The sequence below is a fragment of the Etheostoma cragini genome, chromosome 21 (genome assembly GCF_013103735.1).
Source record: "Etheostoma cragini isolate CJK2018 chromosome 21, CSU_Ecrag_1.0, whole genome shotgun sequence".
NCBI classification, from domain to species: Eukaryota; Metazoa; Chordata; class Actinopteri; order Perciformes; family Percidae; genus Etheostoma; species Etheostoma cragini.
The window spans coordinates 2363101-2389615 of NC_048427.1; the positions used below are offsets into that span (position 1 = coordinate 2363101).

The following is a 26515-nucleotide window of genomic DNA, read 5'->3' on the forward strand; positions in this document are numbered from 1 at the left end:
CTCCTTATGGAGTCAGTGTGCTAATACATATGCCAAATGCAAATAGAAGGATATCTGTTATTTGATCATATTTCTAAATGGCCCCTTGATGTGTCCTCAGGTTTGAGAAGGGGAGGATCTACACCTACATCGGTGAGGTGGTAGTGTCCGTCAATCCTTACCGTGCCATGAACATCTACGGCCGCGACACCGTAGAGCAGTACAAGGGCCGTGAGCTGTACGAGAGGCCGCCCCACCTGTTCGCCATCGCTGACGCTGCTTACAAAGCCATGAAAAGGAGGAACAAAGACACTTGTATTGTCATCTCAGGTAACACGGGACACCCCTCTGCATGGACCAGACAAAGAGCACAAAGATGTTTTGCTCTCTTTTGCATTCTGCAATTCACTTGTTAATTTTTGCATCATATTTCTTCTGAGCATTTTCTCTCCATTTATCTTACATCCTTATTTACAAAACGTCTTGCTAAATAATCCTCTATTTCCTCTTGTACTAAGGTGTTTTTCTTTCCTGAAATATGTTCTGGAGGAAAAGTCAAAAAATTGACCTCCGTTAAGTTAATACAAGCAATCCACCTTTTTATTCTAAAATAAACATTTTGATGTGCTTGCAAGCTATGGCAGTGTGGAGACACCATGCAGAGGATGAAGCACCACTCAGTGGTGAGAGTAGGAACTGAGCACCTCTAAACCCTGATCATGTCACGAATCCTCCATACCAAGACAGAAATATAGTTTGGGCTAATAAAGTCAATAAGAGATAAACATTGGTATGGTGAACTGAAATATTTTTGTGCAAAATGATACACAAAAGACAACAAAGACTGTTTTGTTTTGTTTGCAGGGGAAAGTGGAGCAGGAAAGACAGAAGCCAGCAAGTACATAATGCAATACATAGCCGCTATCACCAATCCCAATCAGAGAGCTGAAGTTGAAAGGTGAGCCGCTGTTATCGACACTGTTGAACCTGAACACACTGCAGAAGCTGTGCACAGACTTGTTTAGGTGACTTAACAGCAAATATTCTCTGTAAATGTTATCACAAAGACTCAGTCCTACCTTGCATTGAGATATGTTTTGCTTATCCAAGTGAGCCCAGGTACATGAGATATATTAATGTGAGGTGAAAACTGTCAAAACAACACCATAGAGTTTATTACAAAGATACTCTCAAATTAGAGTTTCTACTTAAGTTTCTAACCACAAGAAACATTTGTTAAAAATGTGCCCGTTCTTGATGATCTACTCTCTAGGTCACCTTTATTGTCTTATCACAGCCAGTGTAGTTAGAAGCCATTGTCATGTTCCAGGAATTATTACCGCTGGAAGTCAAAGTCTCTGAGATCATAGTGAGATATAGTTACAGTTCAACAAGGCTTTGGACAACATCACTGATAAGTGACAGCCCACACCCACTATATATACAGCATGGAGAATATTATTGCACCAAATTACAAAAGGCTTATATTTAGGTGTGTTGAAATGGACTAAATATATTAAAAATAAAGCAAGAGATATGCTTTGTAAACAAATGTAGGTCAGCGATAAAGATAAAATGTGTTGAAACTGTTATGTTATAAAGGTCACACTTTGTAGGAGCTCAGTTTGTTAACGTAAGCTACTGAGATGACTAACCCAGAATGACCTGGCTGCTGCTGCAGAATCTGCAAGCTGTTCTTCGGCTGCAGAATAATAATCTTGTCATTGCTTCCACCGTGCATAAGTATGAAAGGGTCCATTTTTCCAGTTTCCTTTGGTACATCAAACTCTCAAGTTATAGCATGACAAACAATCTTCTAGGTTCACAGTGCTCAAAAACCCCTTTGTGCTTCTGGGTCGAACATGACAGCAGCGACTCTCCTACCTTTATACGTGAGCCCTAGATAACAGCACAGTGACACCCAATGCACAAACCGTAAAACACACTTCACATCAATTAGTGCTGGGACGATGTGCTTTTGTCCCGATTCAATTCTTTCACGATACATGGGTACAGATTGGATTTGTATTGCAATTTTCATTAATTGCAATTATTATAGTATTTGATATTGAGATTTCCGTTGAGATTTTGCTTTAATAAAAACATAAATTGAAAAATACACATCTAGAGACAAAATACTGTGAGATATTTCTTAAAACTGTCTAGTCAGTCTGACATTTCTTTTATTTGTAAAGAAGTACATAACATGTATTTTCTCTTTTAAGTCAGAAAACGGATATGATGAAGTCACTGTCGGCGGTACTGTGTAAACAGAACATGTTTAGTTTAATCATTGGTTAAAAACATATTTGGCTCCTACACATTTTAAAACGAAACACTGTGTTGCGCCAGTTGCGGGTTATTTGCAAAATATTGATTGCAGGTGTGAGTCTTAAATGATGAATTGACGCTGCAGTGAGAATATAACAGGGTGGACATTGTGTACAGTCGCACAGAGCACAACCCTTCCAGCTCGGTAATGTCCAGTTCTGACTGCTCCCAGCAGACTAGTGTCTGTTATCTATGGGAGTTCTGCATCAGCTAAGATTGCCCCTCTTCCTGTTCTGTTATTAGTGAGTGTTGGGGGAGACTGTTGGCTCTGCTTATTAATGGAAACACATATGGAAAAACTCCAGCTGTGTCTGGTCCAATCCTGACCTGAATAGGAGACTGGTCTGGCCGTGTATCACTTATACAAACACTGAGAAGACACGTCTGTCTCTGGTTTGGCCAGGATTTGTACTCAAAGTTGTGTTTTCATAATCCTGTGTCCGTTACATGGTATTTAACCTGCAATATTTAGTAATTTTGACCACGTGTGCACAGCATAACAACCTAAAAACCCAACATTGGCATATCATGATGTTATAAAGGTGATGTGGTGAACATGTTAGCAAACAGTTGCCTATTTACTGATCTAACGAACTATGACGGTATAAATTAGAAGGCTGTAGTGGCACGTGTGGGTCGAGTATACACAGTATAAGTTGCTCTTTTTACCTGGTAGTCCCTATAGTCAACTACTTTTTTTATTTATGATTTATTCATATGATTTTAAATACGAACACAGTGTGTATGCCCTTACAAATGTGAAGTAACAAAACCGCAAATTCAAAGAAACGCATAAATGAAAAATAAAGATATATTTTTTTAAATAGCATATTACAAAACAATAATATATAAACATTAAAAAATAACAATAATAAATAACAGCAGTGACAAAGATGATGAAAATGGTAAATATGGACAGTCACATCTTGAACATCCAAAGGCAAGGCAGCTTTATTTGTTTAGAACATTTCAGCAACAGGGCAATTCAAAGTGCTTTACATAAAAACACTTAAAAAAATAAAAACTGGTAAAACACAAGAACAAAAATTACAGTGCAGTGTTTTTGTTGCAAATCCGCAATCATAATAGCAATGCTCTAAGGTACAAACACGCCTGAATGGGAGATGACACATTGGTTGGTTTATTGCCTGTTATGCTCCAAACACCTATGAATTAATGAAGACACTAAGTACAACCCCTTTTGAACCAAGCACCCAGCAAACGTACCATTCTTTCCGCCATCAAACTAGCAAAAGTGGATTTGGACACACCCTAAATGCTCCTGCACCATGTCGTGCACTCAGATTGTTAAAATAGGGCCCCAAGTGTTACTAATTAAACTTACTGAATGCTACATACTCCACATACTGAGCACTGCTGGAACAAAGTAAGCAGGGTTAGACTAAAGGCTTTACGATGTTGACAGAGTGCCAGGGGTTGCACCGCCAATGGGAAGAATATCTAGCCGCAGGGGGCCGGACGTGTTCTAAAAGTGGTAGTCAGATTATACAAAAGGTAATAGTGGAGCCACGAAGGAGGTGTTTTTATTTTCTCTAATTTCAAAAAATAAAGTCCACTGGCTGTGGGATGGAGGACGGGGACTCTACCACTCCTAAAGGATCACACGCTTTCTTAATACTGTAAGAAAGGCAACAATCAGCCTGATGGGATGGCAGTGGGTGGTCGGTTGGCAGGACACCAAACAAGCCGATCAAGTGTGACGGGTGGATATTAACACTTAGTCAACCTCTTTACCTTTTTTATCGGCCTGCCTTCCCACAGGGTGAAAAACATGCTGCTGAAATCTAACTGTGTCTTGGAGGCCTTCGGAAACGCCAAGACCAACCGCAACGACAACTCCAGCCGCTTTGGCAAGTACATGGACATCAACTTTGACTTCAAGGGAGATCCCATTGGAGGCCACATCAGCAACTACCTGCTGGAAAAGGTAAAGGCCAACTAGCGAAGGGTAGTCATACCTATTACAAAGTGATAGTAAAATCAATGTTTTTATCACCAAATTTTTTACAATAAAGATTGTATTGTAAGTGCTGACACTGTTTTTATTTCTTTAACTTTTATACCATAGTTTGTAGGGGTGCACGATTCAGAAAATGTCACCATTCAATTGAATACCGTTTTTTTTTTTTGGGGCTCAAAATTCGAATTAAAAATTATTTACAGTATGTTAATATAGGTACTTTTCACAGGTGACAGTATACACGCCATTTAAAAAAGAAGAAGAAATGCATTGATTTTGAATATGTAGTGCATGAATCAGTTTTCCCCATTTCACTCCTGCAGAAAGTATTAAAATGAAACAATCTTTTATTTTATTTGGTTGGGCTTCTTACAACTCAGCCTGTGATGGGATATGAGTAGACATAGCTTCACTTTAAAGAGTCACAAGCCAAAAACAGTTGGAACCACTGGCCAAGGTAGTAATCAAGCATTTGCATACAGACAGAAGAATGCTACAGCAACAAAACATCCCTCACTTTTTGTTGTTGCTTTAAGATGTTATGTTATGTCACACTTACTTTTTTCTCCCCAACAGTCCAGGGTCATTTTCCAACAGGAAGGAGAGAGGAGCTTTCATTCATACTACCAGGTGTGTATGTGTGTATGTGTCTGCGTGTGCGTGTGTTATTGTGTTTCACGTGTGTGTCTGTGTGTGTGTCTGTGTGTTTGCATGTGAAGAGAGCATAGTATGTGTGAATAATCACATGCAATCATGTATTGTGGTTGTCAAGTATGTAAAAGACTACATTCACCAGCAGTAAATATGAATCTAGTCAGGATGTCATCAAGACGCCTTTTGTTCCGACATGTAGGCGTTAAGTGAGTTGAAAATGATGCCACAGTTTGTATTGGATGGTAAGTGTGAGAGCAATGTATGAGGTAATGTCAGAAAATACAGTTGGTAGTAGTTGGCACTGTATAATAGCTATCTAATGTTTCAAAAACACAACAAAGGGTACTGTATGACGTGATGTAAGTAAAGTGTGTTTATGTTTTTGATCCTTCACCAGCTGCTCAGAGGAGCTCCAGATTCCCTCTTACGATCTCTTCACATCCAGAAGGATCCGACAGCTTACAACTACATCAAAGTTGGAGGCCAAATTAAGGTGGTTCTTACAATTCAGCTTACAGACAAACAAATAGAACTGGGAGTGTATGAAAATCCCGAAAACAAAAGTCTGAGTGAGTGTTTGTAGAGCATAGAGAGAATACAGTCAAGCATACGACTTACAGATGTTTCCTCACCACAGTTTATCATTTTTTAAGCAAACCACACCAATCCTTTGAGTATGAGTACTAAGTATTGCATGTAGAGAAAGTATTTCAGTAACCATCATCTCTATGTTTCTGCACAGAGGAGTGTTTTTTATTTAAACCTTTGCTGTGTGCTGTCGTCTTTGCATGAGCTTAATGAGTAGGAAAAATACCACTTGACAGCAACAAACAGCCTGATGTCATGGAACACAATACAAGCAAACAGCTGAGGTGGCGGTTTGTACACTTAGTGCCTCAGCTGCTCCCATGTTTATAACAAAACATCACAGTTAAACACACGTTTGTAATATAATCAACTGTGGGAATGTGATATCCTGGCCAGATTTATTGGGCGAGAAAAGAAAAGCCTGTGACTCCGGGGCAAACACTCAGGAAAAATGTAGTTTATCCACTTTTCTAATTGCTACAGCAGAAAAAATATCAAACCATTGTCCATTTTTTTAAAGAAAAATGACAATCTTGCTTTGAAAACTAACTAAACATTGTCATGAATAATCCAGTCAATGTTAACGTAGTCTACTTTCAGTTTTTTGTTGTCATCCTTCTCCAACATTTTTCCTTTGTCTCTCTAGTCTTCCATCAATGATGGCGCTGATTTCAAAGCTGTAGCTGATGCCATGAAAGTGATCGGTTTCACAGGGGATGAGATTCAGACTGTTTACAAGATCCTGGCCACCATCCTACATCTGGTAATACCCCATAATATCCAAATCCCTGCTAATTCTTTACGCCAGCTGTGTCCCAGTGTGCAGATTTTAGACAAATGAGTTATGTTAAACATATCGACGAAGTGGACCACTATCTTTGCCAAGATACTGAGTGTACACTGTTACTTTCCTGTTACTTGTTCTTTCCGCTTCCAATTAATCTTTTTTTACACGTCTATAATTATTATGCAATTTTTTACTTGTTAAATTGAATGTTTGCCTTGTCGATTAAAAAAAAATCACAACATTTCGCAGTTGATCTGCTTTTCACTGTATTAAAGACTCTCTAGGTTACATTTGCAAATTACTTAAATTAACTATTTGGAAACGTATCAGTTGAAGACTGTTATTGGTAATGTAATCCTTTTCCAATCCCTTTTGTGTTAATTCTCTTTCTTGCCAAGAGTTAGATCAGAAGATCCACCCTTGTGTCTGTAACATCAATTGCTATTAATAATTAGAATGTGATTAGCTTAGCTTAGCATAAAGATTGAAAACAGAGGAAACTGCTAGCCTGGCTTCCTCCAAATTTAAGAAAATGGCCACCTTATTTACCTTGTTATATCTTGTCAGTTTAATCCAAACCCAAACAAAAATCTAAAAGCAACAAATTGTGGTTTTATGGGAAGATACTTGCTGGAAGTAGTCAGAGCCCAACACTTAAACTCTTGGAAAGAAAGCAAATAATTGCATTTTCTACAAACTATTCCTTTAAACAAACTGTTAAGCACTTAGGAATAATTCTCTCTGGTTTCTCTTCTAGGGCAACCTGACATTTGGGGTGGACGGGGACGTGACCCTGATAGAGAACACAAAGCTGGTGTCTGTGATCAGGGAGCTGCTGTCCACCAAAGAAGAAAACGTGGAGAAGGCCCTGCTCTACCGCACCGTGGCCACGGGTCGAGACGTCATCGAGAAGCAGCATACGGCACAAGAGGCCAGCTACGGGCGGGACGCTCTAGCCAAGGTTATTGTTTGATTAGTGTTAATCCACGACGTTCAATTTACAGGATTGAAGTGCCTGGTGCCGTCAGGAATCCGCCGGATGCAGCTCTTTTAGCCAATGTCCGTTTCCTTCCGCTTTCTTTATGTTGGCACAACAGATCTTTGCAGGGCAAATCTGATCCAATCTGAGTTTTCTGTTGCACGACTAAAACAGACTTTTGAACATACAGATGTTCCATCGCAACAAGTTCCTTCCCGAGGCGATTTTAAAGCGTCTACGGGCCGAGCTCTGCACCACCCAATACGATTGTGATTGGGTTAAAGAAACGCCAACAAACCAGAGCAATATTTTTGTCCCATTCCGCATTGTTGTGTGGACTATCCAGACCCTCCTCCGCGGCACTGTGGAGGAGGGTCTGGCAATGCCCAATACTTGTTTGATAGTAAAATATAAAATGAAATGTTGTTGGTCATCCGTCGGGCAAAGCCCTTTCTCTGTAGTGGGCTGCACAAAAAAAGAAAAAACAAACAAACAACACCAGCCAGCTGATGCCCAGAGGGTTGTGACATTTAACTTTTGGCTTGGCGATAATTTCACAGCAATTCACACAAGCATGAGTCACAATGTTATGACTCCAGATAGAGGCTGGAGACTGTGGAGGCAGTGGTGTATGCAGGCAGTTTCTAACCCAGCTCTGTGGGCTGTAAGCAGATGTCTGATATTGTGTCATTTTACTCTCTCTGTGCCAGACTACTCTGTGCCCTTAAGCAAGGCACTTGCTCACCAGCTGGCAACCAATTATTCTACTACACATTAAATATTTTGTCTTCCTTAGGCCATGTATGAGCGCCTGTTCTGCTGGATTGTGGGACGAATCAATGACATCATTGAGGTGAAAAACTACGATGCCAGAGTCCACGGCAAGAACACCGTCATCGGTGTGCTGGACATCTATGGATTTGAGATTTTCCAGAACAACAGGTTTGGATGAGACAGAATATTGCACCAATTGAAAAAGAGACATCTGCATCTTTATGGAAAACATTTTACATTGATTTTATTAGTTGCAACGCACAGCAATGATTACGTCTATCTAAGTGCGGAACAATTTGGGAGAAAAATTGAATTGCTCTGCAAGATATTGCGATTACAATTCAATTTGCGATCATTAACAAAAAAAAAAGTTTAGCTAAAGTTTAATATTCACTACAATACATGTTTTTCTTTTAATAAGCATGGAACATTGAACAGTCAAACACGGAAAATGTATCACAAAAGCTAAAGTTATGACAGTAAAAAACAATTACATTAAAAAATACCTGTACCTTCCTGTAAACTGAAATTTCTGATTCACCATTCAACAGCAGCATCTACATATTCACCTTCTATGATCATGTTAAAAAAAGTAATACAAAATGAATTAATAATACACTGAAAATAGGACATTTCTGTTAACAATCTATAAAATGTAACATTATTCCAGCATGTATCCTAAACTGTAAAGAAAACAATAAAAAGAGGAATAAAAAATGATAAACCAAATTTTACACTAAACATTCAACTAAATATTTCACATTCTGGTTTTCTCGATACGTTCATCGCATTCTTTTACATTTTGATTTAAAAACGATTCATTTTTCACCCCTAATCTTTCTTTATAGAATACTTTATGTATGTAGTTGCATCTCTAACATTCAATCTCTTCTGTTTCCATAGCTTTGAACAGTTCTGCATCAACTACTGCAATGAAAAGCTGCAGCAACTTTTTATCCAGCTGGTGCTGAAGCAGGAACAGGAAGAGTATCAACGAGAAGGCATCCCCTGGAAACATGTAAGGAGGACTTATGTTTGTTTTATGTTTGGGGTGGGCTGTTTTCATTTCTAATGCCATCTTTGAGCTTTGACATTGTAGATTTACAAATAGTTAGGAAATTAGTTTTAAAATTAAAGCATGTAGTCTGCTGTATTTCTATGTTGTGCTAACGCAGTGTCTTTTTATCCTCTGTGGTTAGATTGATTACTTCAATAACCAGATTATTGTGGATTTGGTGGAGCAGCAGCATAAGGGCATCTTCTCTGTGCTGGACGAAGCCTGTATGAATGTGGGCAAAGTTACGGATGAGGTTTTCCTTCAAGGACTCAATGGCAAGCTGGCCAAACACGCCCACTACACCAGCCGCAAGGTAGGAAACACTAAATACAGACTTCTTGTTATTTTAAAATGAACTAACAGAGAGTACAGGATTTTAACTACACAGTTTCTGTTTCTTCTGCTGAAGTCAAAGATTCAAATGCTGCCAGTCTGGTCTGTGATCTGCATCACACTTCATACTCTCCCTCATGTTTTCTTCCACAGTCACTGAACACACTTGTGTTAGTTACATGACATTTACAATATTATATTATAATGTTATTTTATACTAGTGAAGAAAGACTAATCACATAGTCGGAGTCTCAATTAGAGCTGCAACAATTTGGTAATTTGTTTGTTGACATAAAGTTAAACAGCAACTGATTTGATAATCCGTTAATCGTTTCAGTCATTTATATAGTACACACAATTTATTAATAAAAGCCTAATCTATAAAATGAAAGTCTCAATGATGAACATATAATGAAATAGTTGATTTTTGTTTGAGTTGAAGTGTAGGTTTTAAAGTAAATTTTCAATCACACATTCCTGACATAATTTGCAAATATAATGAAACAAGCAAAAGTATAAAATTTAGCAATTAAACATGAATATAAACATCCAGCAGTATCTCAGATTGTTGTGTTGCAGGATGTGGCTGTAGTAACCTGAGAACACCAGAGGGCATATTACACCGTGCAGGAAGTAACCATTAGCGCCTGAACATGATCCTGTTAGTTTTAATAATCAGGCAGGCTTGCTGTCTAATTCACTCTAATGGTCTGGACGGACAAAACATAAGCCACTTTACTTTGCTGTTTTCACTGTTTGGGATCCGATGACTTTAGATAAGGTGGAAGTCACTCGTTATCCCTGCTCTGGGGTCAGTGTATTTCGTTTGTTCCGCGGATGTTGAACATGTAAAATTGTGTTTGGGACAGCTGAAAAGTAGATAATAAAACTCAGGAATGTTTGTTTTAAACAACTGCAGTTTTTTTGTACAGACACAAGGTGGCATCAGCTGTCAGAGAGAGGGAGAAGGTGTCTGACTCAACACTTTGCACAAGTGATGTCACTGCCAGCCAATGGGAGGTTATGGAGCTGGTGCTTTGCTGTGTTTAGAATGGGTGTTAGAGGGAGAAGGAGGCAGAGAGGGAGGAGGTGAAAGAAAGTGTATTTACAAATGTATATGAGGAGAACTAAGCAGAGAGCTGGAAAGAAGAGCGGTGGTGATGTAGTGAAAATGTATGATAACAACACACATTTCTGGCCAGTGTACTGTAGATCAAAGTACTTAAAGCAACAAGCTACAAAGTGAAGTGAAGAAAGTCAAGTCAATTCAGAGGCTTCCTGGAAACTAAATGTTCCCATGCAATGAAAAAAAAAAAAAATCATAGTTCAAGGTGAATAAAGCACACCATGACAAGCAAACTGTGAATTAAGCAAGCTTGAGTCAAGATGAGGAAAAGATTGTGTGTGCTGCAGGGTGTATTGATCCGTGAAGCTTCCCTATGCTGCTATCATCCTGGAGTCGATATGCTCCCTGCTGTCGTCCTTCTGCTGCTCTCTGACCTGCTCCTCTACAGGAACTGGGAAACCAAAGGTTGGAACTTGCAATGATCCAGCTGTTACTTCCTGGAACCAATATGAATCAATACTAGCCTGAGATCCTTTTTTCCGTTCTTTCTGGAGTCCTGTTGCATGGGCCATTAACATAATGGACTTTTTGTCAGGCAGTAGTGGGAATTGTTGGGGGCTTTACTGGATCTGCAAGGTATTTTTTTAGGAAATAGACAGTGTGTGTAATGCCATTTCAATTAACTGTCATGAAAGTTAATTTGGCTAGAGTGCCTTAGAGATGAGGCTTCTACTTTAAAAATATATATATTAACTTTTAATTTTTTCATTAGATCAACAGACAAAGAAAGATTTCATAAGCACAAAATCCTCATTTTATAGTTTTATAACACACTGTAAGCAGCTTTAAGGACATTTAAGGTGCAATATCTAATACTGACAGCTAGTGTTAAAAATAGTTACTGCAGTACAAATTACAAATCCTGGAGAGTTGTGTCCCCCTTCTCCCCAGACTCCAAGTTCACATTGGTTCCCAGGCTGAGACCGCCGCATCCAACAATGTTGCTAGACGCTTGTCTCACATCGCCAGACATTACTCCACAGCACAGCAGAGTTGCTCATGTTAGATGCTGGCTGCACTGCCATGAAAGCCCGTGCTCACATGGAGCTCTGTACCTAACAGACAGACAAACTTTTTTGGCTTAGAATTACAGTGGGAACCGCTTAAAACACAACAACCTCGCCGTCCTCTCGACCCAATGTACCGGCCCACCGGGAAGAGTCCCGACTCTGGCGCATCTGGGTGCCAGTGCAACTATTTCTAACCATAAAAACAAATTGCTATAGTAGTGTTGAAATCAAACTCATGACAACAATAGTGACAAATAATGCACTTTAATTGAAATAAATCAGAACACATTCAGAAGACAATGGAATAACGGTTAAACACGTTTATTTCGGATCAGAGCGGCAGCTGATTTAACACATGAGACTCCAGGATTAATCTTAGTCTGGCCGTTAACCTGCTCTGGACCAGGCTAGCCGCAAAGAATAAATCTCCATGGTTACTTGGCTAGGTTTAATTCAACCTTGTTTCGTGCAACCAAGTCAAAGCTAAATTTCTCCAGGATGACTTGAATATCCTGGCTTAATCCCTTATCCTGGTTTTGTGCAACAGGCCCCCGGCCTGGCTGTCACACTGGGCGGTTGGTAACAACACACAGGCCAAAACACAAACAGACACAAAACTTTCGTCACAGAACGGAAATTTGAAAAGGAGAAAATACTGCCATTAGCATTGTTGTTATCATAGTATTATGTCTTTTTCACCCAGCACCCTATGATATTAAGTGATACGATCTCTGTCTAGTTTGACCCCAAAATAGACAACCCACACTCATGATGCAAGTTAGCGGCTGGAAAAGTTCTGTAAATGTCAAGGTTTTGGGGGTACAAAGTGTACATGAGCTCTGCAGACTTTAAACACCCACGATGGCTGTCCAGCCTCGTACAGTCGCTCACGTCTGTGTGCAATGGTTAGGGGAAAAAGGAACGGGAGAGAGGAAAAGAGGTGCACACGGCGAAAGTGTTTATGAAATGTGATAGGAAGAGAGATATGTAAATCAAGCGACAGAAAAGGCTTGAGGCATTTGGTGAGAGAGTATAAACAGGATGGATAAACATGTAGTTATTGATTGATGTAGCACTTGTACTAGTGATACTTCTTTTTGAGCGTATTTTAAGGCTCCATTTATCAATATTTTCATATGAACAATATATCCAATGACTAGGTGGTTAATGTCAGTGTTCGCTTGTAGTGATAGAACTACAGCTCCCCACGTTCTTTTGTTTTAGACTCTTGTAGCTCATTGTGTTTGGTTTTCTGCTCCACAATCTTTGCTTTCTTCAACCTCATTTCCAGCAGCAGCAGGCAGCTGTTTGTCAGTGAAAAAGCTCCAGTACATCCACAGTGTAACATCGGCCCAGCAGCAAACAGCCGGCAGCCGGTGAACACAGTGAAGCATTAAGCACATAAAAAGACAGATATATTTGGTATTGGTGGAGACAAAAACCGCTATAATGTAAATTAATATTAGACCTACATTTATCACGTGGCCAGACACACAACCTAAAATGAAATGTCTAAATGGCTAATGTCGCTCTTTGTGTAAATGAGTAAATTTGCTAACACAGTCGCCATAACAACTTTAAGATGATAAATTGTCAGATGTATTTACATTTTCACCCATTTGGCCACACAACTTTGCCCAGCAGATGCAACAGTGTCTAATTATTCCCACTAAAGTCTTTTTATTAAGTTATCCCTGTTGCAACGTTATGTTAGTGACATTAGACTGAAAGATGCTGTACTGTAGTAATCTAAAACAAGACTGGAAGACAGCTTTGTGCGCCGATACCTGGGATCTGTTTATTCCTGATTTTGTATGGAAGTAAGACTTTTGGCAGGAAATGTCAATAAACCGTCTTTGACTCTTATAAAAATGATTTAACACAAGCTTGTTGCTTTATGAAGTACTGTAGTTCTATGAAAAATAAAAAAAAGATTTCAACACAAAGTCCAACTCAGTTGCTGAGCAACTCCTACCGCTGAGGTAAGACATCATGTTTCTGATGTCAATAATTTTTCTTGCGTCTTGCTGCCGACTCCCGCCCCTAACTGCCTCTGCCACAACAAAACAAACACAACGTATACAGTATATCGAAGCGAGGTTTCTGTAACACAATCTGTGCTGTGTGTCTGCGGTTTTGTTCCCGCGCTCCTACTACTGAATGATGCGCTGTCTTTACTCGGTACACTTGCTCCTGTCCTGGCTGTTAACCCTGTAACCATTCATTCATTCATTAGATACTGCATGTGCGCAGAATACCACACACCCATGACATGTGGCTGACACAGCGTACATACACACATGTAGAGGCACGTGTTGCTACGGTCTTTAAAAAGACCTTAAACACATCAGAAGCAGAAGAGGAAAAGAAGTTTGTTTAGACCGATAACTGATGCACTCTCTTGTGGCTTCTAGTCTGAGCTTTCACATCTCAATGTGTCATGTTGTTTTGAAGTCTGATGATGATACATTCTGCTTTACTGGCTTCCGGGCCTCCCAGCCTTGTTGCATATTCATCAGATGCTTTTGATGCATTGGAGCTACAGGCTTGTTTACAGAGATGTGTTACCTAAAGAGAAACGCTTGAATTGGTTGTGCTGCGGATTATGTTTCAGTGTTTGTTTTTTTGCTTGTGCGTTGGTGCAGTAAGCTCAAGCTGTTTCCAGTTGTTTTCCATCAGGTTGTTAGAACCTTTACTTTCATCATGCTGAAATTGAACTTGTTTCATAAATGTTTTACTCTTGTTGGCCTGCCAGCAAACTGCATTCGAGTTGTGCAGCGCTTTATTCTATTTTTAGGTCATTGCACCACAACTAAACTGGCTGGTTATTTTTCTTCTCTTTGTCTTTGTTGCCTGATTGCAGGTTTTTCCTCTCAGCCATAGAGCTCCATTGTTGTCCAAAAACTCAGCTTTCACTATTTGCGTAGGTGCACAGATTTTGAGCACTGTAGTTGGGCTTTGCAGTTTTGTATATTTAGGGCTTGTATTACCTTTTTGTTAGAGCAGCCAGTCAGTAAGCATAGTCCTGTGACACGGAATTTTGTACAGGCTGAAACGTAAACACGCTTCTCAGCTGCAAAAATGTGTTATTGCGGGCAAGCTGCACTTTGCCGCTACTTGGTGTGTTTTAGGCGCTACTCACCTCCTTCACTCCCTTATCCCCACACTCTCCTTGTCTCACTGTTTGTTCTTTGATCTTCCAAGATGTCACTTTTTTATTTATAACTTTTAATTATGTGCTGACACAGTAGTTTCCTTTGGCGCGCCCATCCTGGCTGGCAGCTTCATTTCCTGCCTCTCCCTACTTTCTCTTCAGTTTTTTTCACAATCCCTCCTTCAGTAGCTCTCTGTTGTCTTCACTTCCTCATTCAATTTTTTGTTGAATTTTCTCATCTGCCTCCAAATCTACTTTTATACTAGTGTCTCAGCAGCATGTGGCAGGCACAGGTGTAGCACACTAATGGGATATGATGTTAGTGTGTGTGCATGTAGGGGGTCTGCGCTAAGTGGTAAAGCTTGTAGGGGCCGTGCTTTTAGGGGCCATGTGTTGGTGATGCTAATCACCGAGATATTCTGTTCATTAGCTCATGGGAGGCGCAAGGTCAGCAATAGCAGCAAGGAGACATAGGGAAGTGTAATTGATTGCTATTAGAGCCCGGAGCTGTGGATACATGAAGCATCCAGCCGTGCAATGAGTGTTAGGTGAGTTGTGCTCTAGGGCGTAATTTCCATGGGGGAAAGGGGAGACAGCCCCCCCCCCCACACACTTTTCAAAATACAGTTTGTGTCCACCCCACTTTCAAATACATTGGATATTATTTTATTTACAAGTCTTGGTCATTGGCCCTATTTTACACAATATAGAAAGTAAGACATCATTTTCTTATGAGTAGTTTAGTACAATTCTTTCGCGATATTCAACAATATTAACGCATATCTTCCACATGACGTGCAGCCCTAGTCAAGAGTGAGGATTCAGCACGATCCTCAATGTTTTAATACCCTGACAGCTGCAGCTCAGTGCATTGGGCATGAAAAACCCCTCTCCTCATCTGCCGCCTGGATCAGCTCCCATGGTACCTGCTGTGAGTTCCTGACAGGTTTGGAGACAGTCGGACGCTGCTCATCGGGAGGTCTGGCTTGTGCCCTCTTACTGTAGATGAGGTGGCTGTTTTGGTCCTGGGGCTAGAGCGGGAGGTCACAGGTGGCAAACAGGATTGTTGAAAAAGTGATCGCAGGAGAGAAGTGGATAGGAGTTGGGCAGAGTCAGATTGAGGTGATAGTGTCAAAACAATCTATGTACAGTGTGTGCACAACAAAAAGTGGGTTTGTTCTACCAGAGAGAAGTCTACCCACCAACACGTTTCCTTTTGTCTGCAGAGAGGGCAGGCTGAAGTGTCAGAAAGTGTTTGGGGTGTAAAGCTGTCCTCGCACATCTGAGATTACAAACTGACTGGTACAGAAAACAGTTGAATTTGCCGGCTTTAGTTCAGGGAATAATGATGGAGACTTAATCATGAAATCAAGTGACCACACAGTGAAACATTCACTTTGTATTTTAGTACAAAATATTTTACGCTTTTCAGATTGTAGTTTTGGAGCCAGTTCAAATGAGAATATTGTATCACATTGTTTCAATAATCCTGCACAATTAATCGCAAAATTGAAAGTACTTTATGCAAATCTCAGGGGGGTGCAATATTTGTTAAAGACAAATTATTTGTCAAATCATTCTGAATCAATTATTCTAGTGCTGCAGAGATGTTTCATCCAACAAATTGCATCCTACAGACTAAAGAAAAAAAAATAGTTTGAAACAGATCCTTGCAAATATCACACCATAATCATATAATCTTTTGAATTGTAATATTGGTTAATTGAAATAGTATTTATGATACCAAAATCATCATTACCTACAATAATGTGATTTATATCTCAATCACATTATCAGTCAAAAATACTGTAGTTGAGGAAATAGTGGAGGAATTACCAAACCGTACAGGATAAGCTTGCAGGCAGTTTCAACTTAATTTAACAGTTTAATTACTAATGTTAACTAGCATTTTAGTTAGTAGGGTACGGTGCCTTGCTCAAGAGCACCTGGCAGCGCCCAGGAGGTGAACTGGCATCTCTCCAGCTACCAATCCACACTCTGTATTTTGGTCCACACTGGAACTTGAACCAATGACCCTTCCGGTTCCCAACCCAACTCCCTAAGGGCTGAGCTACTGCCACCCCGAATATAGACCTTGGTGGTCCCCTAATACTGTATCTGAAGTTTTTGTCCAGAATTTCAGCCCTGGTGCAGTATTACAGCCAATAGAGCCAGTCTCACGATGAGCTTTCCTTGGTATGTGCCATGTCTGAGTCTGTAGCTTTTGAGGAGGAGAAAGGGTGGGGCAAGGTGGAGGGTGGGGGTCTTTCTCATGGGCCGGTCAAATTCTCTAGGAGGGCAAAGCAGAGAAAGGGGAGGTATCCTTGCTGCTTTTGACCTCATAAACGGCAAGATTCCAGATCGGTCCATCTGAGCGTTCATTTTCTCAATGTCAGAGCAGGACACCCAGGACTTCCTCTATAACTGTCACCATTTCTAGCCACTAGTGAACCATAGGCTGGCTGGGGGAACTCGATGTTAAGAAGTCTCATAAAGTGAAATTTTCATGCTAAGGGACCTTTAAGACACGTCACTGTAATGAGAGCCAAAGGGGAAGGTTTTTTTCCCGGTGTTATAGTGCTTTCCTGTCACCCTAACAAAAGGTGCTGTGCTATACTGTGTACCTGAGACAGTCAGTCCACTGTGTTCTCATTATTTTGTCTCTCACCTTCTCACCTCACAGCTTCCTCTGTTCACAGATTTCCTGTTTTTCTCTGCAACTCATGTTACTGTCTCCCCTCTGTCTGCTCTGTTCTGCCTTTCTCTTTATTATATTTAATAAAACCCTAACATCCCTTCACCAATTTTTGCTTCACTGCATCTCATGCTCAAGCCAATACATTTTCTTCTGGCTCCTCTATCTGTCTTACCTTAGCTTTCTTCTGTGTCTCACTGTGCCTAAAACCTCTTTGTATCTCCTTAATTAATCCCTTGATTTGGCTGTCTGGCTATCAATTATTTCTACTCTACAGACAATCCATTGTCAGTTGAGAGAAGAGGTTGATTTGATGGCTGTTGAGGACTGAATTATTATTTTGCTGTTGCAACGTATTTAAAAGATTCCTTTGTTTACGTATCAGCAACTGTTTTGATAATTGATTATTCATTTAAGTAATTATTTTAAAGCGAGTTCCAGCTTCTCAAATGTGAAGATTATCTGCTTTTCTTTATCTCATTTAATTGTAACCGTCTTTGGGTTTCGGACTGTTGCGACTCCATGACCATGATCACCTTTAGGTCTTTTAGGAAATGAGTGAACTGCAGCATTCTTCACTATGTGCGCTGACATTTTCACAGGCCAAACAATGTATCTGAGAAATGATCATGCTACTGGTATTTTATATTATGTTATGGGCTTTGCTGGTCCTGGGATTGCTTGCTGAATTTGCTGTTATTCAGCACCGTCCCTGCTTTACATTCATGGAGTGGCCCGGCTGAAGCTGCTCAGTGTTTTTCTGCATGAATTAGCATTACTAGCATGCAAGCGTGTTGCTCCAGGGTTATTTTAAAGGGAGGGCCTTCCTGTACTGATTTAGTTGAGTTTACCTGCTGGTATCGGGGTGTTGACCGTTTCTATTCCACCTGTCTAAACCTTTCTGATAATTATACTAGTACTAATACTGAAGCAATATATTTTCTGTTTAATAAAAAAAGTCTTAAAATAAAAACTCTTAATATAAGGGGGTCTCTCTCTAGCGTGTTTGCTCACCTTTATATCCCTCCCTTCCTCATTCATTCTGACCTTTGTCTGTTTCTATTCATCCGCCTTTTTCACAAACAGTAACACACGCACACACGCACATACATACATTCATCCATCAGCCATTTCCATCACCCGTTTAGTCTTAACACTAGGCTGAACCCTATACACAGAGGATGTGCTAACAATAAAGCTGCCAAGGTGTGTGTGTGTGTGTGTGTGTGTGTGTGTGTGTGTGTGTGTGTGTGTGTGTGTGTTGGGGTGTGTGTGTGTTGGGGTGTGACGGATTGTGATGAGAGGCAGTGCGACTTCCAGCAGGCGCATGCCGTCTGTCTGTCTCTCTCTTCTCTGTTTGTTTGTGTACATTCATGTATTTGTTTCCTGCAAGTGTCTGTAGTATTTGTGTGTGTGTGTGTGTGTGTGTGTGTGTGTGTGTGTGTGTGTGTGTGTGTGTGTGTGTGTGTGTGTGTGTGTGTGTGTGTGTGTGTGTGTTCTTAATTCCCAAATAGATATATTAATCTTGAGACAGTCCAATCCTTCTACAGGCTTGATATTAATATCTTGAGGATTAAGATCGTATTAAAACGGCACTTGGCGCTCTAAAGCTCTACATTATAGAAAGTGTTGCTAACTGTGAACATTAAATATTGTTTTTGATTACACATTACTGCTGGCAATAAAAACTGCAGATACTATCACTGGAAGCACTTCAGTGCCTCAGTAGTTTTCTGAAGTGCCAGGTAGTAAATAGTTTTGTGATTTAAATGAACAATTTCTTTTGGATTTGCTGTGGGGCCCTGTGTGGTTTTGATTCAGGCTTTGGATCTGAATCATTCAGCACTCTAAAATCAATCTGTCCGTTTCTGTGAGGCTTTTATTGTGTTTGCAATATTTCATCTCATAGGGGATTGATGCTTCCTTCACTGTCAGTGTCATTGTCTGATAGTATGTTTGTGCCTGAGAGCAGTCTGATGAGTCATTCAGTATTTTCACAAAGACCCAAAGTAGTTGAACACACTTAATTGTAGGGTCGAACAATTTTGGGAAATAATCTAATAATTTTTTTTTCCACCAATATTGCAAATGTGATTTAATATGTGATTATTTTTTAAGCTATTTGTCTTCTTTATTATTTAACAAAGACAAGAAGTATATCATTGTATAATATGAATCACACGAGATTAGATAGACTAAACAAACTGTTCTTTCCTGGAGGCCAGGTCTGTATGTGATGATGAAATTAGGTGATGCATGAATTTATATGGATGACATAAATTAATGGGGCAATTGTCCAGCTTGTATTTACCTTTTACAAAACGCTCAGATCACTATTCTAAGTGTTAAAATTATGGAAAGGATCCCTTCAGAGAGAGACCTTTGACCTTTGAGACCTTACTGTTTAAACAAACAGCTCTGAAGTTGCTAGCGCTAAACCCACCAGAATCCATTTAAAAAAGCAATACTTTTAGCGTGTATAGAGCCAACATATCTTTCTTTACATGTAAAGTGTGGTTTTAACCAAAACCACACTTGTGATGGTTGGAAAAGTGGAAAGACGACCCAAAATGACTTTTTATAGTTTTATTTTGTTTCTGTCGACTTTATTAGTTTTTGGTCTGGTGGGTTTAGCCAATTAGCAATTTAGCAATTTCGCAAATGTTTTTATGTTTAAAAAAAGATCTTACTCTCTAACAGAAATGTTGACCTCCTTAGAAATTCCTTCCATAATGTTGTTAGACACTTAGAACACTTATCTGAGCCTGTCAGTGGCAAAATGAGCCCTTTTGTGAAGGTAAATACAAATTGAACAATTGCCTTATTAACTTACATTGTAGCTTGTTTTTCCGCTGCTGACTAGAGCGATCTTGCTTAATACTGGACCATTGTCAAAGATTGTTGTTCCCATCAGTCACTTAGACACAAAAACATAGGAAAATAGGTTCCAAGTTGGAAAAACAAACCGAAGTAACCCTTCCTGTCACTGTATCACCGGGTGCTGTTACAGTGAACTTGAAACAGTCGGTCCGCCATCTTCCCGTTATTGTCTCTTGCCTATTTGGTCCCCAACCGTCCATGTTCTTGTTATTTTCTGTCTCTGTACCCCCTTCCCCAACTAATGCTTACCTTGATGCAACATTATTAAACTATTCCTTTAAGATTTCCCTTAAAATGGAATAATTGGGTAATTTAAAGGCCCAGACCAGGGATATTTACATGCTTTTGGCCATAATATGTATCTGTCTGTACTTTCTTTTCTGTATCTGTATTACCGTTGAGACATCAGTCTTTTTCCTTTACTCTTTCTGTGGTAATTGTTTAAGAGCACAGGATACCTCTCCCCACACTCCCCCTAGTCCCTGATGTCAAAGCATAATACTTTTGCTGAATCACACACATACACACACACACACACACACATATATAACTCTACTGTACCCGGCACAACATGTCACAAACGTACTTGTTACAGGCAGCTTGCAGATGTGGATGAAAGCGGAAGCCTAATCATCAGAAGCTGTTGTCAGGGTGTGACAGACCTTTTTTTGCATTTCTAGTCATGCTTCTTCCCACCCTGCTATCCTGCTAACTGGCCTATATACACGCATCAGTATCACACTAGCACACTCTTTTTTTCTTACTTGCACTGTCTCTTCCACCCTCCATTCATCTCTCCTTCTCTTCCTCTTCCTTGTCTCATCGTTTGCTGCCCCCATTCTTGAACTGTATTTATCCCGTCTTCCTTTCTTGCTCTCCCTCTTACCCTCCTCTTCTCTGTTAGACTTTAGCCACCCTGACAGCGTTGGTGTTTTCCGCATCACTGCATCTGGTCTGCAGTAGCTTTGTAGTTTTGCAAATCATTTTTAGTGTTTGTTTTAAGCTGTATAAAGAAATGATAAAAGGGCTGCTTCAGAATCCAGACAGTAAGTTTGAAATTCTACTTTTATCATAAATTTAGAAGATGGAATTTACCCAAATTGTCCCGATGTGGGAAAACCGTACATGTACTGTACTTAAGATTCAAAAAGATACACCACCTCTAGTGATTAAAGGGCTTTCCAGAGGTTTTCAGTTTCATATCTTCTCTTTTCTTTTTAATTTTAATGTTTTTGCACACATTTATAAACAGTAGGCCAAACACAGAAAACTAATTACAGAATAACATTCATAAGATGATGTGCATATTCATGAAACTTATAGGAACCTGTGTGCTGGTTCTTAAGTACTGCTTTGGGAAATTTGTGCATTCATAGAAATTTGTTCTGATTCATTGTTATCCCAAAACAAGGTCATGACTGCTGAGACTTGACTTCCTGTCAGGTGCCAGGAAGGCCTTGCATAGCCACGCATATCGGATAATCAGTTATTGTATTATCAATCATCTATGCATTGGATGCACTTGTTTTCATCTATTGTATCAACACAGATGTATTGGATTTATTACAGATGATGACTATTAAATGCATAATTATCATGGTTAGAACAAAGAGTGCGTCTCACAGGTCTGACAGCAGCAACAAAGCTGTTTGCTGGAAGTTGTCATACTTCAATATTCCGCACATTGATAGCTGTGTAATTCTGATTAAACATTAGGCTGCATGTCATATCAAAGGCATTGGTTATTTCAATAGTTGGATGTCAATTATTTAAAACAAAAGGGTTGCAGCAAAACATGATGCAAAGGGATTTTTTTTGCATTTTGTCCTTTAATGGGTAAGACAGTTGAAGACAGGAAAGTGGGGAGAGACGTTTTTAATTGGTCTGAAGAGGCAGAACTAGATTTGCAGTATAAACTCCTTTGCACCTTTTGATGTATTGATCTGAGATGGTTTTTATTGTTGCTCACTTGCTGCTCTCTCTCCATCTGTCTGTCTTTCTCTGCAGCTCTCACCTACCGACAAGAGTTTGGAGTTTGACAGAGACTTTCGCATCAGACACTACGCAGGAGATGTGGTGTAAGTCTCTTCAAGTTTTATTTATTCAGGGAAAGCTTTTACCAATGATTCATGCTCCTTTTCCCACATTTGTACATTTTTACATATTCATGCCTCAGACCTGCCTACTGAGCTCTTGTACTTTTGGCCAATGGGAGTTTGAGCTTCCTAAATAAAACTAAACCTGATGGTTGTCTTGAGGATGTGGGAATACCACTCATCCTCACACTTTCTGACTAGACTTTCTGACTTGACCAATATTCTTTTCATAACCCTCTGTATTTGAAGATTTGCCAGTTACTTTGTGAGAAGGGATGCGTGATTAAATTGACCCCTTTTTTATATAATGTCATTGATCAATTAATGTAAAAAATAACAAACACATTTGTGGGACAACCAATAAAACTGTTTTTTTGTAAAACTGTAAATTTCACATAGTTCTACCTTTTAAAGAGTAACTTACCAATCTTGCTTTTGTTGACCTCCAGTGGTTTAACTTATCTCCAGTTGTCCAGTAGTTACTGGTGCAAAAAGTAACTGGTCAGATGTGAAACAAACAAGAAACGTTCAATCAGTGAAGAGGGTGAAACACTGTTTTTCCAACTGTTAAATTACTCTTTAAAATGTTTAAGTATTGTATTTATCAAGTCACATTCTGGACTCTTAAACACAACTATTGGCCATTCAGACCCAAACTGTTTTGGTCAACTTCCCTTCAACATTTACATTGTCTGCATTTTAATTTGCAATATAAGGCTATAAGAAAATGTCAGTGCTTGAAATCAAGTCATCTCACAACCCTTAACAACTCCCATTCGACAATTGGATGTTTTATTTTCTGCAAAAATGATGCACAACTTCAAATAACCCACATGGATTCATCTTGATTATTGTGAATGAGGAATAATTGATCAAAGATAATTTCATGCACATAAACTTCCCAGTTGAAAAGAGTTTTACTCAGCCTGGGTGCAAAGAAAAAAAGGTGATGCAGTCTGCACTGCAAATGAATTGCAAAAATAAACCTATTTGTGGACCAGACAACATCGGCCTCTAATTCACATTCACTACACATGCACACTGGTGCGTACACTCAAACATTGAAAACGGCATCTTCATTACATGCTGTCCCCCAAAATAACAGCACCACTTCTCAATCCCCAATGTACTTGGCCACTATTTGAATGAATAAATCACACACGCTAAGCCCCTAAGAAGTGCTCTCAGGGAAACCAGTTGTGCCCATTTGTGAGGGCTAAGTGTTTGACACCCAGGGGAGGACTCAGGCAGAAGAGCCTGACTGGCAGACTTGATTGATCCCGTTGCCACTTAGACCAGACAGGAGGCAGACGGCACCTCACACCGCACAGCATGGTGTGCAAGAGCTCTGCTATTTATGGTAGATTCATTACTTAACAACACAAATTAACTTAAAGTGTATATTAACATAGGGCTATAAGGATAAGCTTATATTTAGATTAACTCTAGCCACAGTTTATACAGCCATTGGCCACTTTATAAGGTTCACTTTTACACAGGGTTTCCACGGGGTCTTAAAAAGTCTAAAATACCAAAATCTAAATTTTAGGCCTTAAAATGTCTGAAATTCTGTATTATGTTCTAGGTCTTAAAGAATTTTACACAGGTCTTTAATTTCTTAGCATCCATGTAGAGTTACCTCTACTCTTCTTTTTCATGCAACTCATATTGCAGCCAATCAGCTCTCATGTCGTTTGTGCGAGTCTCTTTTGGATTGTACCGCAGACATAAAAGATGTAGGCATGTGTCATATCCACTATGCCGCTATCACCATCCCAACTGGTATAGCGGAGACTCCTGGTATACTCAAAACCACCCTGCTTCTTTATATTTGCGGAAATCAATCCTGTCCGTGTCATTGGTTCATGCTGGTGGTCTAATGATTTGGGGGATATTTTCTTGGCCCACATTACGTTCCTTAATACAAATTGAGCAACATGACAGTGACTCCAGGGTTCTCTGACGGGCTCCACAGTCCCCAGATCTCAATCTAATAGATCAAATTTAGGATGTGGTGGAACGAGAGATTCTCAGCATGAATGTGCAGCCGACAAATCCGCAGCAATTTTGTGATGCTATCATTTCAACATGGAGCAGTATCTCTAACACATATTTCCAGCACCATTACAGAGCTAGACCACAACATAATTCAGGCTGTTCTGGGACATGTATTATAACAATGTACTGTACATCATAAAGTGCCCTGGCTTGTTTCAAGGATGATTCAGATGCATCAGATCAGTTATATTTAGAGAAAGGGCAAGGTAATCATGTAATTATTACATTACGTGATAACAGTCCCTTTGACATTCAGCAGAAAAGTATGGATAAAGTGTGTGAACATATACAATTATCTGCCTCCCCCTCTTCACAGGTACTCGGTGGTGGGTTTTATTGATAAGAACAAAGACACGCTGTTCCAGGATTTCAAAAGACTGCTGTACAACAGGTGACACACACACACACACACGCAGACTGATACACACTGCTTCAGTCATCTCTACAGGTTGTACTCACTGTATTTCTTGCTGCACTTTACATGACACCCCTCACCAAAGATCAGCACAGGACTAGTACAACTAATCTCCTCTCAGCTGGCTTTTATCCTCATCCTCTCCTCAAATCCTCTATAGTTTTTTGCTCTGCTGAATATTAATGGGAGGTTGAGTAATCTCTGACCTGTCTAATGTGCATTTTATAATACTCTTTACTCTGGTCAAAAGCACGGTTTTGGATAGCAGCCCAAAATGTTTTAACAAGGTTGCTAATGGGCTAATGGAAACAGCTTTTTGGGGTTTTGGTGTTGTATCTAGAGTCTACATTAAAATAAAAATAAAAACTGTACAAGGAAGTAGTCTTTCAAATGTTAAAATAAAATAAATCATCTGAGCTCTTGTTTATTGTAATATTTGGACATGAAAACTTGCAACAAACCTACGATGGCCAAAAACACTGAAATGGGCTGTGATTATGGGTTTTTAATCAGTAGCCATTTAAGTGTTGTAATCTTGACTCTTACAATTCTCCCTTTCTTGTTTCCAGTTCTAACCCAGTTCTGAAGGCGATGTGGCCTGAGGGCAAACTGAGCATCACTGAGGTCACCAAACGACCACTAACCGCTGCAACGCTCTTCAAAAACTCCATGATCTTGTTGGTGGAGAACCTGGCCTGCAAGGTGATGAGTCAGGACGGAAAAAAAAAGCATTCGATAAACATTACACCCAGGACTGTAAACAAATTCTTGTTTACCCATATCAAATTTTGCGTTCACCCAGCCCACCCAGTAGCGTGTTGAATGTTGAGTTTAGTGCATGTTCAGTAGTCGTTAACCAACTGTTGTCCTCTGTAGGAACCCTACTATGTTCGCTGCATCAAGCCCAACGATGTCAAGTCCCCACTACTTTTCGAGCAGGAGCGCTGCCGCCACCAGGTGGAGTACCTTGGGCTGCTGGAGAACGTCAGAGTGCGGCGTGCCGGCTTTGCCTACAGACAGACATACCCTCGCTTCCTACAGAGGTACCCCCAACATAATAGTCACTCTAAGCAGACACTTACAAACTACCATATAAAATCACCAGAGCACATTGTGACATCCTCAAATTCCTTGTTTCATCCAAGACAGTTCTTTAAAAACCCCCAAAAAATCAAATTACCTACAAAAAGCTGCAAATACTCAAATTGGAGAAGTTCAATTAAGGAAATGTTTGAAATTTTACGTAGAAAAATAACTTTGTTTTTGCACAACTTGAAAGAAACTTTGGAACTTGGCATTACAACGACAACCGACCAGGTCAGTTAAAGATAGCTATTGCTACTGGTCAGTCCTGCGGTCGATTATTTTAGTTCAGTGGATTAAGTCAGGCCTTTGAAAAAAACTACCCAAGTTATAGTCATATTTTATGATGTTAGGGAGTTGTGATTTGAAGATTAAATGTTTTTTATTAGGACTAGTTTTAAAATCTGGGTAGAAGAAGATATCGTATTACACAACACACACACTCTGGATAAACATGCTGAACCCCTGAAGCTGTCCACTGGGCAGCCATGCAGGATGATACGGGACAGTTCCTAACTGTAGGGTGTGTTGTGTA

General features: G+C 39.8%; 1 protein-coding gene across 1 annotated transcript in view; it reads left to right on the forward strand.

Annotated features, from left to right (window-relative positions):
* Positions 1–26515, forward strand: part of myo1d (myosin 1D) — a 93268-nt gene that overhangs the window by 22235 nt on the left and 44518 nt on the right. Inside the window, exons 2-15 of the mRNA XM_034859583.1 lie at positions 101–309; positions 844–937; positions 4093–4258; positions 4868–4921; positions 5343–5438; positions 6180–6296; positions 7078–7281; positions 8096–8241; positions 8977–9091; positions 9273–9443; positions 22336–22406; positions 24799–24873; positions 25467–25599; positions 25774–25940. Of these exons, the coding sequence (XP_034715474.1) occupies positions 101–309; positions 844–937; positions 4093–4258; positions 4868–4921; positions 5343–5438; positions 6180–6296; positions 7078–7281; positions 8096–8241; positions 8977–9091; positions 9273–9443; positions 22336–22406; positions 24799–24873; positions 25467–25599; positions 25774–25940 (1818 nt within the window). The remainder of the gene's footprint in view (positions 1–100; positions 310–843; positions 938–4092; positions 4259–4867; positions 4922–5342; positions 5439–6179; positions 6297–7077; positions 7282–8095; positions 8242–8976; positions 9092–9272; positions 9444–22335; positions 22407–24798; positions 24874–25466; positions 25600–25773; positions 25941–26515) is intronic.